This window comes from Stegodyphus dumicola, chromosome 12, assembly GCF_044657685.1.
Source record: "Stegodyphus dumicola isolate Sdum_Otavi_A_Nest chromosome 12, ASM4465768v1".
Lineage (NCBI taxonomy): Eukaryota > Metazoa > Arthropoda > Arachnida > Araneae > Eresidae > Stegodyphus > Stegodyphus dumicola.
The window spans coordinates 115,219,743-115,236,664 of record NC_140779.1 but is presented as its reverse complement, the minus strand read 5'-3'; the positions used below and the strand labels follow the sequence as shown (position 1 = coordinate 115,236,664).

Genomic DNA, 16,922 nt, shown 5'->3' with positions numbered 1-16,922 from the left:
TATGATCTGTTTTAATGCATTTATAAAAAAAATTTCTTTTAATAATTGTTTCAAAAGTATGAATCTAGCAAACTTCATATATTTGTAAAAATATTGATTAGGAAAAATTATGCTTGAAAACATATGCTTTGAATTCATAACAAAATCTGTAGAAAATGTTAAAATATTTCATCTTAATAAAGAGTCTTTTTAAATCTAACCAATGAAATTATTTTGAAGAAAAAATCTAATAGATTATACCTCAACAGATGAAAGGCAATCCAATTGTGACTCTGCACTTCTAATGTAGTTTGAAATTAAGGGCTGAAAGAAAGTCAAGCTTGTTTTTATTTTTGCTAAGTACTGCTGTGCAGTAAGGTCCTTTTGAATTTCAAGAGGAATTTTCAAGATAGCCTTTATCAGCAAGGTATTGACTTCTTTCATTGTAACATTATAAGCATGCCTAAAAACATTTAAAAGATTTATAATTATACAAAACAAGCATAATCTAAACGGTGTACAAAAACCAGTAATAGAAGAAATTCTAAAAACAAATGCCTTATAGATTTTCAGTTTCAATAGTTTCTACAAAAAAAAAAAAAAAAAAAAAAAAAAAAAAAGAAACATATCAAATGTATTTTAAATGAATTATAAGACTGCATGTTTCAAATTTTAGAAATAAAAATACAATGCAGTAATGAGTAAAATAAATTCTAATAGATAATAATTTTAATAAAATAAAAAAAACTTTTCATAATTTTCACTTTCTTTAATCACATTAAATCAAACTTCGAAAAGAAATTTTTTTACACACATCTAAAAATGTCTTAAAATTTTCATTCATATTTATTAAACAATAGATATTAAATATTAATCAAACAATTTCTTTGAAATTTAAACATAACTCATGTAGTAAAGTTAATGTCTTAAAACTATTTATTTGAAAAATTATATATAAAATACACAAGAACAAAATTTCAGGAACAAAACCTTTTTTCAAAGATGGAAGAAGAAACTACCAAATTTATAGGAAAATTAATGGCCTAACAAAGACAAAACAAATGTAAAATGTGAAAAGATTAAGCTATTATAATTCTGCAGACATTTGGAAGAGATGGATTGGAATTAATGTCATTAAAAAAGAAAGGTATTTTGTTTTTAATATGAACAGTTTCAAAGATTCACCAACTGAAATGGTAAATAATATCTGTAGAATCAAAGAGAAAATTCTAATTAAGGTACCAACTGTGAACACCTATCAAAGATTTATTTATTTATCTTTTTTAAACTAGGCTTCATATTCTTTGATGCAAAATTTTCACATTCTTTTTAGTCTCGCCAGTGTCAAATCACACTGACAAGGAATGCAATGAAACCATAAAGTAAATATTCTGACAATCCTCCTACAATATAGCCCACCAGCGGCCGAGCGGTAAAGTCACTGAACACTAGCACTTGTGTCCAAGCTTTGAATCCCGTGAATGGGCTGGTTGCATGGGTGTTCTCGTGGTGTTCCCCATGTGTAATGTGTATAGAAGCCAGTTTCCTTAGAAAGTTTTCCACGAAGGCATCCCTTCCCTTAGGCAGAGAACCCTTGAGACTTTGGCATAATCACATAAAAACAAATCAAACCTCTTACAATATAACCATGTTTCAAGTATTATTTCCTAAATTATTCAAATAAATGCTCAATAGTCTCAAACAAACAACAAAGAACGTAAGACTTCCATGTTTTGAATTTCATTTCCCATTTGAAATTTATGCTGCCTTCACTTCTGACTGCCACTGGATAGCAATAGTAATTTTACATTGCTTCTTAATGCCTACAAATATCACTGACTGACAGAAATCAACATTACCAACCTCATGGATACTTGCATTCAGTAATGTTATGAATTCATCCAGAATGAAGAAGGCCTTTCTAAGCATAATAACACACTGCTGCACAAGTCTATAGTCACTAGATTAGGATTGGAAAAATCATTCTCCTGAGCATGCATCCTGAATTGGTATCATTAATTTGAAGAATACTGAAAATATATGGGATGCAGTATAACATATGCATGCAAGTTGACCTACACATTATTCTAGGGACTATGTTAGGTTATTTTAATCAGGCAAAACAAAGGTTATCTGCTTAAGAAGAAAAATGCCTCTGTAAGGACTTTGTGTAGTAAAAAAAAAAAAAAAAAAAAAAAAAAAAAAAACTGATTGTAATTGCATTATAATAAAGGGATCACCATTAAAAGTAATCATGTAGCCAGCCTATTCACCACTGTTTGAAATATCAGTATTCAAGAGGGCTTAACTACTCGATCACTGGTAAGGCCTATTAATCTTAGCTAAGTTGTTCTGGTATTTGAATGCATTTTTAACATATTCTACCATTTATTATGATATTGAATGGAGATTAAAAAAAAACCATACATATCAGAACATCACAAGTAAATGCATAGTTAAGGACTGATTAACACAAAGGTGTGGCTAGAAAATTTTAAAAACATTTGATGAGATAACACAGACTTCATAAAAATTTTAAAATTAGAAAATTTCAAAAATGAACATTTGAAACAAATAGAGGAAGTTTTGAAATTACACAAGCCCCCCCCCAAAAAAAGTTGCTCTATACTAAAATCAAAGTACATGAAATATGACATAAACAATACATAACATTACGTAACATTCATAAAAATATACAATACATAACATATACTATACTAATACATAACATATACTACACTAATATACAATACATACATAATACTAATTTCTTATTGCATAGAAATTTCTTATTGTATAAACAATACATAACATTCATAAAAATTAGCAAATTTCTTATTGCATAGAAATGTTAGGAAGCTTAAACTCTTGACTATTTAACCTAAAAAGGCTTAAAATTTTTTTAAACAATCTTCAAGTGATCATGATTAGTTCATCAGCTTTCCTGTTAGACCTGAAATCTTGTTTAAAAAAAACAACAACCCTCTCTACCAATATTATTACTGGATTCTAGAAAATTAAAATTAAAATATCACACCATCTTTACTTTGAGAAACAGGGAAAAGGATATGAGTTAATATCACAGACTCAGGGGCAATCAATCAAAAACATATAAAGGAAATGAGATACTTTACACAACAGTGTTAATATCTTCTATATCACACTGAAATTATGCCTATAGAAGAAATTATGCATATACATACATTTTATGTTTAATTTAGGTTATTTATCTCAAAGCTCCAACAACTCTAATTGCTTTACAAAGAATGACTTTCTAAAGAAAAAGAAAGGGACAGACCTTTCTAAAGAAAAATGCTTTATACATTCACATGATTTAAAACAAAAACTACAAAATTTGCCCACAGCTATCCTGCTCAGCAAATGAATACTGAAATTATTTTAATCATATGACCCAAAAACATTTGACATAAAATTTAATAGTTGGAAGTTCAATTAATATAAAAATAGCTTTTTTCTTTTAATAAAAATAAAATATCTTTCAGTTCTTTATAGAAAACTTACTTTGATGAATTTATTTCCAAAATCATATTTTCACTCTTGACTTTTTCTTCAATTCCTCTTTGCAGACTTTCAAGGACTTCATTATAGAAAACTAAGAAGAAAATAAGATTATTTTAATATTACAACAAGTACATGTTTTTCTCCTAAGATATAAATTTCAGTTTACGTGCAGCAAAATTCAAAACTGTAAAAATAATTCAGCCATGTATTAAATATTTAATAAATTACAAATAAGGCAGCCAATATATCAGTATTAGCATGAATTAGACATTTCTGTTTATAAAAGAATTGTCCATCTCATCTGCTTATAAAAGAATTCTCCATCTCATCTGTTTATAAAAGAATTCTCCATCATATTTTATGAAATTACATTTGATGCACAGTGATTTTATAAAATATGAAAATTAAAAAATTAAGTTATTGAAAGTTTAATTTAAGATAATCACAAGAGTTAGAGAACATGCTCAATTTTGTAGCCAATTACTGAAGAGGAATGAGTTCTATTTTTAAGCAATCACTGAATAAGAACTGACAGAGATTAAAGCTGCTCTTTTAAGTTTGTCCATAAATTTAAAGTTTCATTAAACTGGGTTGATTCTATGTGGAAAATTACAGTTCAAAATCAATTTACGATTTTATTACCAGGTTGTTAATACAATAGTCTAGAATAGTAGTCCCCAAGCTTATGAAGCTTTTGAGCTACTATATTATTTTTAAATCCTACTATGAATACTACCGACCAAAAGAACTACCAATTTTTTTTTTTAAATCTTACATTTGTTTATTCCCTATAAATCTGCATTTCTAGTAAATATGAAATCAGTTTTAATTAAACTGTATATAACAAAAAGAAACTGAAATTGAATTGCATATAAGAAAGTTTGATTTGGTTTTATTAGATTACGGCAAAGCACTTGAAGGCTATCTGCCTTAAGGGAGGGATGCCTTCATGGAGGACTTTCTAAGGGGAATTGGCTCATATACACATTACACATGGGGAAAACCCCGAAAACACCCATGCAGCCAACCCGTTCACGGGATTTGAACCTCAGACCGAACTACCAGTGTTCAGCGATGTTACCGCTCGGCCGTTGGTGGGACCTGTATATAAGAAAGAAACTGAGGTGTAGTTACTAATAAATAACAAATGTAATGACAGATATTTTTTTATCAGACTGATTAACTTTAATGAGAAGGATGGAACTCTTGTTTTTTTTTTTTTTTTTTTTGTCTGTCATCAACAAGTTGTTTAGTGCTGGAACAGTAGATAGTGGCTGCCACTCAATTAGAGTTGTTCAAGTGTTCATCGGTGAGTCTGTTTCTGGACTTATTTTTAAATGTCATATTGGGAAAAAAAATCTCACACAGATATGTAGAACTGAATATTGCCTTCACTTTGAGTCAAACAGGGACCAAAATTGGGTATTTTTCTTTAGAAACGAGAGGCCAAATATTTTCAAAGCTTGGAGAAAGCAATTTTACAGATATATCAGGCCAGAAAGTATTATTTTCTTGAAAATCACATGTAGAAAACTCTAGCATTAATCTCTATAAAAGGTGAATTGACAAACATTTGAAATCCTGGAGCGTTTTTTTTTTAAATTCACTACTTTCTTACTGATACACTTGTTTAGCACAGTAAGCATATGCATTTGTCCTTTACCTCGGTAAAGAAGTAATCAGTTTCCCATTCCAAGTGAAGGCGATAAGTTTTTTGCTTTTTACTTGACTACATCATCATCAGAACAGACTTAGCTTGGTACCAATGCGCAAGTCAAACTTTCCAAGTTAGCAAATGTCTAATATACACAAGAAAAACATAACATGGACAATCTCACACATATACAATCATCTATGAGATGAGGCTGACAATGGCAGTTGCACGAGAAAAACAAGCATTTGTCATCAGCATCAGCTCAGTGAAGGAATCAAATATAGCCAGCCAGAGCTTTAAAGCGATCTACCAAAAATGTCTCCACGAGCTGCTGGTAGCTCGCGATTGACGGTTTGCCGAACACTGGTCTAGCATGAAAATATATTTAAAGACTATACACACAAAATTCTAAACTAATAAAAAAATTGAATTTCCAAATACTATCACCAAATGTGAGGCAGAAAAATCCACCAACCATCTGCTAATTTTTACACACTGTCAATATTTCAAATACAGTACCTGACATAGAAATACAACATGAAGAAGGAGTGGCCAGAAAGTGATGAATCTCGGCAAACAGAGAGAGACAGCAATGAACAATAAGTGATATATATGTTGAAATGATATGCATAATACAGAGCAAGAACAGTGTCATCTCAGTAGATTATGCTTATGCGCCACTGACCAGGCTTCCGACCTAAGGTAAAAGCAAACAGAATGATGCTTGGTAAGTGGAAAAAACAACAAACAGCCACCACAATAGGGTAGTGGCTGAAAAGACGAAATGCTATTAATTGCTCTTGATCAGGGATGTTACAGAAAAGTAGTTTACGAAAATGATTACAAGACATCCTGCATAAATTGCTACATAGGATACACAAGATTGTGCTCCATGTAAAGTTAGGTTACAATAATCTTGAGTGGAATGCTACATAATGCAATATATATACATTATGCATTAAATTATTTAAGTCCACAAAGTGATAATAGATATTCTATACATGATGTCATACATCTCATAATAGAACAATATAATACATTGGTTATCATTAATCAAGTATACATACTGTTGGTAATTACATTATGTGAACTGTCACAGTAGCATACAATTAGTACTTTAATACATTTCTTATACAGTTAGAATTTCATATTGTGAACTAACATAATATTTTAGACCTGGTATAATTGGAATCACGTAATGCAGTGATTAAATATTACATTAAAACGTCAATGTATGATATAATATTACTCAGTGATAAGATACATGAATGCATTATTTAATGGTATTGCATAGTATAATACATTAATATTATGAAATAGAGCAATGATAAAGTATGAGTAATACTGTAAGTTAAATAAAACTAAATGTGATGTATTTTTAAAATCGTACCATAATGCAGTATTACAAGTGACACATTACATTTTATGTTGTTTTACATAATAAATGTAGTAATTCAAAGTATTTTATAACACATAAATAGTTATATAAGAATAATGTTAACAGTAATATATGAGTTCGTCAAAAATTTGGTAAGTTTGTGATCAGACATTTTTCTGCTCATAAAGGGCCCTGGGTACTTCGAAGGTAGGGGAGTGTCATGGGCCACAGCAATTCATCCACATAATCTTTGGGTCGTCATAGTGCTCTGAATACGAACTAGAGGTAACCTGGAATTGTACACAATTGCACCCCAAACCATGATGCCACACTGTTATGCGATGGGGTGTTCCACAATTGCTGCTGGATTTGACCTGGCTATGTCTCTACATCAATGCCCCATTTGTACATGGCAGCTATCATTGGAGAAACAGAAGTGTGACTCATCTGAGAACATGACACCCTGTGCCATTCCATCATCCACATCACTCGAGCATGACACCATTGCAGAGATTGGCATCCATGTCAGGTCAATGGCAGTCTTCTTAACGGATGCCATGAGCTGGCCACCAATTGATGGCAAATGGTTTTGGTCAATATGAGAACATCCAGGATGTCTTGAACATTCTGCAGAATAAAGGTAGAAGTCGCCTGCAGGTGCATCACTGCTTGTCAGCGGATGCGTCAATCCACATGTGCTGACATCACTCTGGAAGAACCAACACCCCTCAAACTTGCCACATTCCCTCGTTCCAAGCATCGTCGCTACAGCCGGTGTACTGTGGACACATCTAGGTGTGTGTCAGCTGAGATTTGTTGTATGGACCAACTTGTTCTTCTCATTCCAATCAACCATGCTCCTCATTAAATCGTCTGTCTGCTGGAACTGCCTCCACTGACAATGGCCTCGCATTTCCTGCTATTACACGCATCCTCTGAGACGAGAACAAATTTTCTACAATGATTTCCTTAGCAGCAATAATGGCATGGAAATTGAACATTCTTCAGGTTCCTTTCCTTATCTTCTTCAATGTGTGCTGGAGGGCTGCGCATTTCACATCATTCAAATTACTCAGCGATGTGCATTCTACCCTGAAATTTGTATAATTTTCTGGCCACTCCTGTGTCAGGTAATGTAATTTACGAAAATAAATGCAGTATTTGCTAAAGAAAGAATTTTTATTTAAACTAATCATTTAGTATATTTCATTAAGATTTTAAAAATAGGTATTTATAATAGCTGACTAAAGTGCCAGCTACTACTTAATTAAACTTTTATGGGAAGGGAAATGTGCAATAAACAAATAATAATTTGCATTTTCTCTCCACAATCTCTCTCCCAACAAGAAAGGATAAGAAATTCCAAATAAAATTTACTAGTTAAAAAAATTATTATTTTACAATACATTGCAAACAACAAACAAATACAATGACAAAGAATTGAATAAATAAGCAAAGTTTTAAAAAACTACACTATCTGTAAGCAAACAAAAATTTAAAATTTGTTAGCTTTCTAATGACTAGATTCCATTATTATTATTAGTGCATTCCATTATTAAAATATTACAGCAATCTGCACGATTACTCTATTTAATAAGTTTCACAGAACAGATGAACTCAGAATAGTGTATAAAAACTTACGGGCAGTATCATCATCATAATCATCCACAGGTCCATCACTTTCATCGGATAACCCATCTCCAGGACTTAAAATGGCAGAACTAGATGTTTCAGCTGTGTCATCTTCATCAGATAAATTTTCTTCTTTTGGTGCTCCCCAAACATCCTGGACATCACCAACATCTTCTTCTTCACTATCACTCGTAGCTGAGAATAAAAAGCCTCTACCTTTTTCACCAACTAAGTGTTTATCACAAGCTGAAAATACATATTTACCATTAAAAGATGCTTGCATGTTAAAAGTATTCAAAGATTAGAAATAAAAAGGAAAATTCAAAATTTCTTTAATACTTTATTAAAAAGTTCCAATATATTAATTAAAAAAAATTTTAATAGTGAATTGAAAATAATTTATTATTTTCAGAATATGAAAAATATGCAATTTTGTTTTTAAGCAAATGTGAGCCTATCCTTTTTTTATCTATCAAGAAATGGCATACAAAATATTAAACAGTAACTAACTTGCAATTTATCTACATTTAATCAACACTAATTACATACTCTTCAACTGAAAAGCAGCCAGTTTTAGTATATTCAGGTCACAAATATTTCATCCATTATAAAAGTGCCAATAGTAACAACAAAGATAGTGTTGGTGTAGAATTTTTAAATAAATGTAATGTAATTAAAATTTCATGTTAATAAAACATGAAATTTCATGTTAATAAAACATGAAATTTTAAACATTGAAAATAAGACTTTTCTAATGTTCTTAATGTTGCAATGACATGCATAAATCATTAAATTTTTTTAAAAAGCAATGGAACGAAAACAAGAAAAGGTAGGCACCATTTAATAAGTTTGTTCACAATAGATTTAGTATTATTAGTTATAACAGTCAAAATTTTCTAATATGTGAAGTTTTTGCATAACAGTGGTGCAATGGATAATGACAACAAAAATAAAATATTCTAATTCTGCTAACATACAATTCTAATTTTCTTATAATATACTTAAATAATTATAAAATATAATCAGATAATTTCTAAATACAGTATTTCTAAATGCATGAAGACTTACTAAGTATTTGATTTTATTCTATTTTAAAGTTTTAAAACTTTCAAATGCAATATATTAAATTTATAACATGTAAACTTAAGAATTAAAAAAAATTACATTCAATAAATCAATGGTATAGGAACATTCTAGAAAAGCCTACAAATTCTAAGAAGCAAATTTATAAGAACATATTCAATATACAAAAATTAATGATACTTAATACTGATAAATAAACAATCTACAGCTTATATGTACAAAGAAAGGAATAAAATAATAAAACTTATAGGCAATTTTAATAAAAAATTAGTCTCAAAATGGGTAAAGTGCAGAATCGCCCACTTATTTGGCGCATTGTGTTTGGCACTTTTTACGAGATTGTTAAATACGCCAAATGGTATAAGTCGATTTTCCTGTTCTGGAAGGTGAATTTCAGAGTATTTTTGCGCATGTCCAATATGTATTTTTAAATGAGAATTTCTTTTGAGCGCGAAATTCAGAGTATTTTTGCGCATGCTCAGTATGTATTTTTAAATTTAGAATTTCTGATTGGTGTAGATGATAATAGATGGTAGAGGTGCAGTTATTTTAAATAATAATTCGAGAATTCATTACTTTTCTTTCTTTGGCTGAGCGGAGTAGATTACTCCTTTTCAGGTAAGTGAAAGTATTTCTATTTTTCAGTGTTTTGTAACAATTTTAAGTGTTTGAAACTTACTATGTTTTTGAAACGATTTTTAGTTTTTAAAATTGAAATGGTTTTTAGTTTTTAAAATTATGTTTTTGTAAGGACTGGATTTTCATATTTTAAAATTTTTTGGAAGTGAAAGTATTAATTTTTCAAGGTTTTGTAAGGATTTTATGTTCTTTAAACTTACTATGTTTTTAAAATGATTTAAGTTTTTAAAGTCATTAGGTTTTTTGAAAGGATTTCTGGTTTTAAAAATTTCCCACTTATTTGTTTGGCGCTTTTTATATGAGTAAGAAGAATTGAATTTTTGTCAATTTTCTTTGACTTTTTAAGTGAAAATAGGTCAATGTGTACATAGATAAAGTCAAGAGAGTGCACAGTGCCATTTTGTGCAATTCTGGGATATATTTTTCAAGTGAAAATAGGTCGATGTATACATGGATAAAGTCAATGGAGTGCACATTGCCATTTTTGTGCAATTATGGGATGTTTTTTTAAGTGATAATAGATCGATGTGTACACGGATACCGAGTTTGTGCAATTCTTAAAAACGTGTCAAGCAGTGGGTTATTCCCCAATTTTTTTATAGGTGAATGCATTTTAATTCTTCAGTGTTTTGTAACGATTTTAAGTTTTTGAAGCTTACTACGATTTCTTAACCATGTTTGTTTTTTAAAATTATTAAGCTGTTTTTAAAGGATTTTCAGTTTTCAAAATTTTGCGTCAACTTTTATTTTGTATTTATTTTAACTGTTAACCATTGTAAATGTTGCGCCTTGCATAGTGTCTTCTAGAGGGGTTGCAAATCCAGGAGACAAGACGCGAGAGCACACCAAGTTGGCCATTTTGAAAAACGCGCCAATCAGTGGGTGATTCTGCACTTTCCCCCTCAAAATCAGTAGTTCTACATAGACAGAATAACACATAAAAAAAGTATAATGCTTAAATTGATTGACTTGCTTGTATGATAAATTATAAAAATACCACAAAAGATACTTAGCAGATATCATGGAAATTAACATCATACAGAAAACAACACAAAATAAAATTTAATATAGATAGTCTAATACAATTTCTTATCGAACTCTTACTTTGTTCATGAATTGGTTTCTGCTCATCAGGAAATTCTTCTTCTCCAAAACTATCTTCATCTGTATACATACTAGCTAGTAATTTTGTAAGAGGTGGGAGAGTAATATTATCATCAATGATTACCTGTAAATATGTAAATAATGGAAATAAGAAACTACATATGTAAGTTATCAGCATAGATACATTTAAATTAGGCTAAGATAACAAATACAAATTAAATTCCTCATGTAAAGATAACAAAAACAAATTAAATTCCTCATGTAAAGGTAACAAAAACAAATTAAATTCCTAATGTAAAGATAAAAGGACAAATAGTGCAATCGTTTTTCTTTTCCAACTTATGATGCATATAGAAATTATGCAAAATGGATACATGTGAAAAACTACAATCACACACATTTTATTTTTCTTCATTGATTAATATTACCATATGGATTTCAATCCAATGTGATAAAACTGGACTTTCTGAATATCACATATAGGAAATATAATTTTGGATAAAATTTTCATATAAAGTGCATAATAGAAAATCATATACTTGAGAGCACTGCAGCACATTACAAAGAGAACAATCCCTTTCATTAAGAAAGTGAATGTGAGTTTTATAATTTAAATTTTTAATTTGAATGCTGTATAGTTAGTTATCTTTAACGTATTCTCTCTCTCTCTCTTTTTTTTTTTTTAAATTAGTAATTTCATATCAGCTTCTATCATAAACGGTAGAAAAAAATGGAGAAATATACACTAGAATAAATCTTACCTCACTTCCTAAAACACATCCAGGCTTAATAGTCACATTTTTATGTAAAACAACATTTTCTGCAAGCAAACATGTATTCAGTTTGCAATTATTCCCAAGTGATACATCATTCCACAAATAAGAGCCTTTTATTTCAACATTCTCTCCTGAAAACGGCAATAATAGTAATAATTAAAATCCTAATACATGCAGCATTTTAACTTGCTTCATTAACCAAATAAACTATAATTATGGAGTTATAATGCAAAACCTTTACTTCAACATTTATTTCCATACACTCTTGGTATATACTTTTTACAGTCATACATACATATAAATATATATTTCTACAATGATTTTAATGCCTATACCTTTACACTTTAATCTATATGCAAATGCATACAAAACAATACCATGCATTGTTACTGCATTAGAAAAAATACACACCTGCATTAGAAAAAATACACATTGATTCAATCAAGATTATCAAGAAATAATTTTAAAAGAGAAAACAATATTTTGATATAAGGACTATTTATTGTAGAAAGTAAAGCAAATCAGAATATTATAAATAACTAAATAAATTTAACAACTGGAAGCACATAAAAAAAGACTAAAGTTCCATAAATCAAAAATAAGATCTTCCATATCTCAGAAATATAAAATTTGTTTGAATATCTTTATGAAAATTCAATGGTTACTTTCTGATTATCTAAATCCTCATGAAGAAAACTCATCGAGAACTTTTTGAATAGGCAAAAAATATTTGTTAGGTTATTTTTACAGCTCATAGGTACTATTTATTATATTCATAAATATAACAAAAAAGGTATTTTATAAGAAACACATTTTATATGAAAAAGAAAAAATTTATAAGGGTGATGTTAATACTTAGGATTATGCTATCATCTGACATAATGTTACTTAATAAATAAAACATAAGATTATTGTCTTGGCTACCAAGGCAACAACGTGCATAGTGCCAGATTGCATATAATGCCGAGGTTTTGCAAAATGCAGACATTTTTTTGAATCCTAAAGTAGAATGCAATGTACATGGGGAGAATAATACCAAAAAAATCTGATGTGTACACCACATGACTTCCTTGTATGGAATATTAAATTATACGCATTTTTCTTGCATTTCATTTAAACTTATTGATTTGAATTAAATCTGCTTCTTCGACAGCGCATAAACCACAATACAATAAATGCACTCTTTAAAATTCACTATATTTGTTTACCATAGCGACACTCTGCCGCAAGGTTCACTTCAGTATTATATTCCGTTCATATTATAACTCAGAATGCACAAAGTTTATATCATTTAAAGAATTATCTTATCATTGCCACATGTTCTATTCAAATACTATAATAAAGCTAGAACAATGTATAAAAGAAATTAAGCAAACAAAACAAAAAGAAACAGTTTTTCATAGACGATTTAGTATTTCTCATTCAATTAATTCAGTTCTCACTTCGTGACAAGGCAAAAATACATAAAAACTCAAAATATCTCTATTAAAATTACGAAGTAAATCTTAAACATTTATTTCCTTAAAAAAATTACAGAAAGGATTAAGCATGATTTAATTCGCAATAATAAATGAAGGCATTATTTTTGTTGTTGCGAGGCTTAGCCTCTCTAAATTGGCAACAAATCTACTATTCTGCTGTTTCAAATGCAAACAAATATGTCCCCCATGTTATTTAAAACTTAACCACACTTAAACAGCTTTTAAATTGTTGATAATTACACAAATATTGCTTCCAGATTTACGAAAGGCATAAAAACCTTAACCTTAATAAGAACAACATATTTCAATTATTTTTAAAGCAAAAAATGTACAATTTACAAACATATAAGAGTAAAAAAACTGAGATCACTGTGCCGAGTAACAGAGTGGATATATATATAGATATATTTATATACATTTGGTGCGGCTGATTACAACCAAAATACGAGGTGCACATCTACATGTTATAGCAGTCCTATATACAAAATTTCAACGTTCTGAAGCTACTCGTTTTTGAGTTATGCGAGATACGTTCATACAGACGCCACGAAAAATTCTCTTCAGAATTCATTTTAAAGCATCTTTATGATTTTTTTGGAGGAAAAGAGTCTTTTATTCTGTCCTTACATACAGATGTCACGCAAAAACATCGTTAAATTGCCTTCAATAGCGGTCAAAATGGATGTTTTCGTTGAAATATGCTTCCTGAAACTTTTCGCGATTACAATACTTCCTTTTTACTTCGTACAAGGAAGTAAAAAAAGGGTGGTTTTATTCTATATTTTATTTGCATTTTAAATTTTATTAACTGTCTGCTGTTTTATGAAATTTTTAATATACTTCCGTTTTTAAAAACATTTTTTGTATTTTGTATCTTAACTATATGAAAAATTTGTCACCAATGGCTGACAAATTTTTTGAGCAGAATGTGGATAATCAGAATGTATCAATAAAATAAAAATAAAAATAAATAAATAAATTATTCATTCTTTCAAATCTCTTATCCAAACTGTGAAATTTGAATTTAATGCTATATACTTACCTATCTTACAATTCCTGCCTATAACAGAGTTTGTAATTATAGTATTGTCACCAATTTTTGTACCTTTACCTATAACAACATTCTGTTTCAATATGCAGTTCCTAAAACATAAAGATAAAAAAAGAAGCTATAGACAGATATATTCATGCCATTAATAAAATAGGTTAGTAGTATATGTTATGTAATATTTTCAGCCAAACCAATATTCTAAAACTAGGCCTCGATCAAAAATGAAGAAATCAAATCAAACAAAAATTTATACAAATATAATTAATTTCTGCAAGTAATTTAGACATGTCTGCAATATATAACATTTAATCCTTTCCTGAACACACAGAAAAATCGATGGAAAAGGTATTAGAGGTTACTATAGGTTACTTTTAACTTCCTTCATTTATACTAGATGGCAGCACAACTCACACTAGTCCATTCATTTTAGCCCATGTTTAGATTTTAAAACTCCTCATTTTTCAAAGAAATCTTCCAGATTTTTAGGATATAAAAGAAATTGTTTGAAAAGAAATTTCTATGTTATTTTCTTCCTGTATGATGATCTCTTTATTCTATGTTAGTTTTATATTTTTACTTTGAAATCTTGCCTAAAATCGAATCACAAACATCTGGTGTGCCCAGAGTGCGATGTTTCACTGCAGGTCTCTGGTGAGCTCATTCACAATAGAAAGGTGGGTCCACATTTGCATTTCATTTCCTGTTTTTCTTTTTCTTTTTTTTTTTTCTTTTTTTTTTTAATTTGTTTTTCAAAGGGGAGGTTTGGTTATCAACTAAGAAATTCAGGGTTCATAGCCACATTTTAGTTAAAAAAATAAGCACCTATAAGCACTTTTCAAGCACATTTTAAGAAAAAATAAGCACTTGTCTAATTACATTATACACAACTGCATAACCTTAAAAATTAGACTTGTAATTTAAAATAATGAGAAATGGAGTATTTATTAAGAGAGAATAAGCATTACCTCAACCATGGAAAATAATTACTTTTTTTTTAAATTTTAAATAACAATCCAATTTACAGAACTAGTTTACAATGAAAGGAAAAAAACTATGCAGAACTAAACTATATTACAAGATTTAATGATGAAATTTCAGTTCAAAATCGAGAAAATAAATAATAATAAGGAATATTTATTTTATTCGCTTGGAACCAAATAATAAATACAATTCATTTTTCCACTCATATTGATATTTAAATAATTTAAATCTAAATTCTTAATATTTTCTAAATTTTCATTGTATATCAGTTTTCCCTTAACAGATATTGCAAGCAAAGTAATTTAAGTAAAAAAGAGGAACATTTCTGAAATCAGAAGACAAAAATTTGCTTCATGCAGTCATCCTTTAACAGTAAAAGCTTAACTAACCTGCATACTTGGAAATTGGCGAATATTCGGACAGTCGAGCGTAACTTGAAAAAGAGGAACGGAAGGGGGATAGACTGTAGCCGCTCTTTAGATTTTTCCGCTAAATAAATGCTTTTGACATTTTGATATATGCATCATATAAAAATAAACCAATGGAACTGAAAAATATTCTGCTTAGCAAGCACAGTAAAATTCTTTTAAGTGTTCATAAACAAATCTCGGACAGAACATCAAAATTAATTATCTCTGCAAGATATTGCAAACGTTATTGCACAATACGTGCGCCGTAATTCTTCTCTATGTGATATTACGCAATCGGAATCAACAGCTGCCGGTATTGGGAGAATAAAGAACTAAATAACTGGGGTGTTTTTCATTCTAATTTTCAACAGACGCGTTGAATTTCCGGAATAGAATCATTCTTCGCTTGGGTTCGTAGACTGCAGAACTTTTAGTCCTATTCAATCCAGATTGGAAAGTGACAAAAAAAAAAAAAAAAAAAAAAAAAAAAAAAAAAAAAAAAAAAGGTCCGTGGCTTGTTTTGCAGTGAACTGTAACAGTTTCAATATTCGAGATTTTGTGGAGAAAGAGGAGAACCTCCCAATCTTCGTACTGTATAATGTATTGGCCAAAATTGAAATTATTTTGACTATTCGATGACTTTCCCTTTATTTAAGCCATTCCGAATATTATTCCTTAGAAAGCTAATCTGTGTTAAAACACAACCATTTTTGGAAGTTTACTATACTTCAGCAGTTACTGCAATTATGTTGTTATAAACATTCATACATATGCTCATAATATAAGCATAATGATCATAATAAACACGAATATGAACTGACCAAGCAGAACGAGAATGCAAATTATTAAGATCTTGATAGAAATTGAAACGTGTGTAGTATTTGGGTGGGAGGAAAAGAATGCCGAATGTACCAGAATTTTCTACTGCATTCGCAATTCTTTGACCAATAGAACGACGGGCACCTGTCTGTACTCTTCGTGCACACCAAAGGTTATGTTAATGCAGAGATAGGGGGAAAAGCTATTTCCGGGAGTATGATTCACCATCTGACATTCCATATTAGGAAGAAAAGTTGTTTATTTAGTTTCGGCTTTGATACGGGGGAAAATAGCGCGTTCATTAAAAAAAAGTACTAAAAGCAAAAAATAAGCACTAAAAACAAAAAAATAAAGGCTTTAAAGAAAAAGTAAGCACCTATAAGGGCCTTTATATTTTATTTTCAAATATAAGG

At 29.6% G+C, this 16,922-nt stretch overlaps 1 protein-coding gene across 2 annotated transcripts in view; it reads right to left on the bottom strand.

Annotated features, from left to right (window-relative positions):
• The window catches only part of eIF2Bepsilon (eukaryotic translation initiation factor 2B subunit epsilon), a 46,368-nt gene that overhangs the window by 6,317 nt on the left and 23,129 nt on the right, over nucleotides 1-16,922 (bottom strand). For both annotated transcript variants that reach the window (XM_035362015.1, XM_085806829.1), the window contains exons 8-13: nucleotides 14,291-14,391; nucleotides 11,753-11,898; nucleotides 10,992-11,115; nucleotides 8,175-8,411; nucleotides 3,502-3,592; nucleotides 241-442 (exon numbers count right to left, since the gene is read on the bottom strand). In XM_035362015.1, coding sequence (XP_035217906.1) covers nucleotides 241-442; nucleotides 3,502-3,592; nucleotides 8,175-8,411; nucleotides 10,992-11,115; nucleotides 11,753-11,898; nucleotides 14,291-14,391 — 901 coding nt within the window. The remainder of the gene's footprint in view (nucleotides 1-240; nucleotides 443-3,501; nucleotides 3,593-8,174; nucleotides 8,412-10,991; nucleotides 11,116-11,752; nucleotides 11,899-14,290; nucleotides 14,392-16,922) is intronic.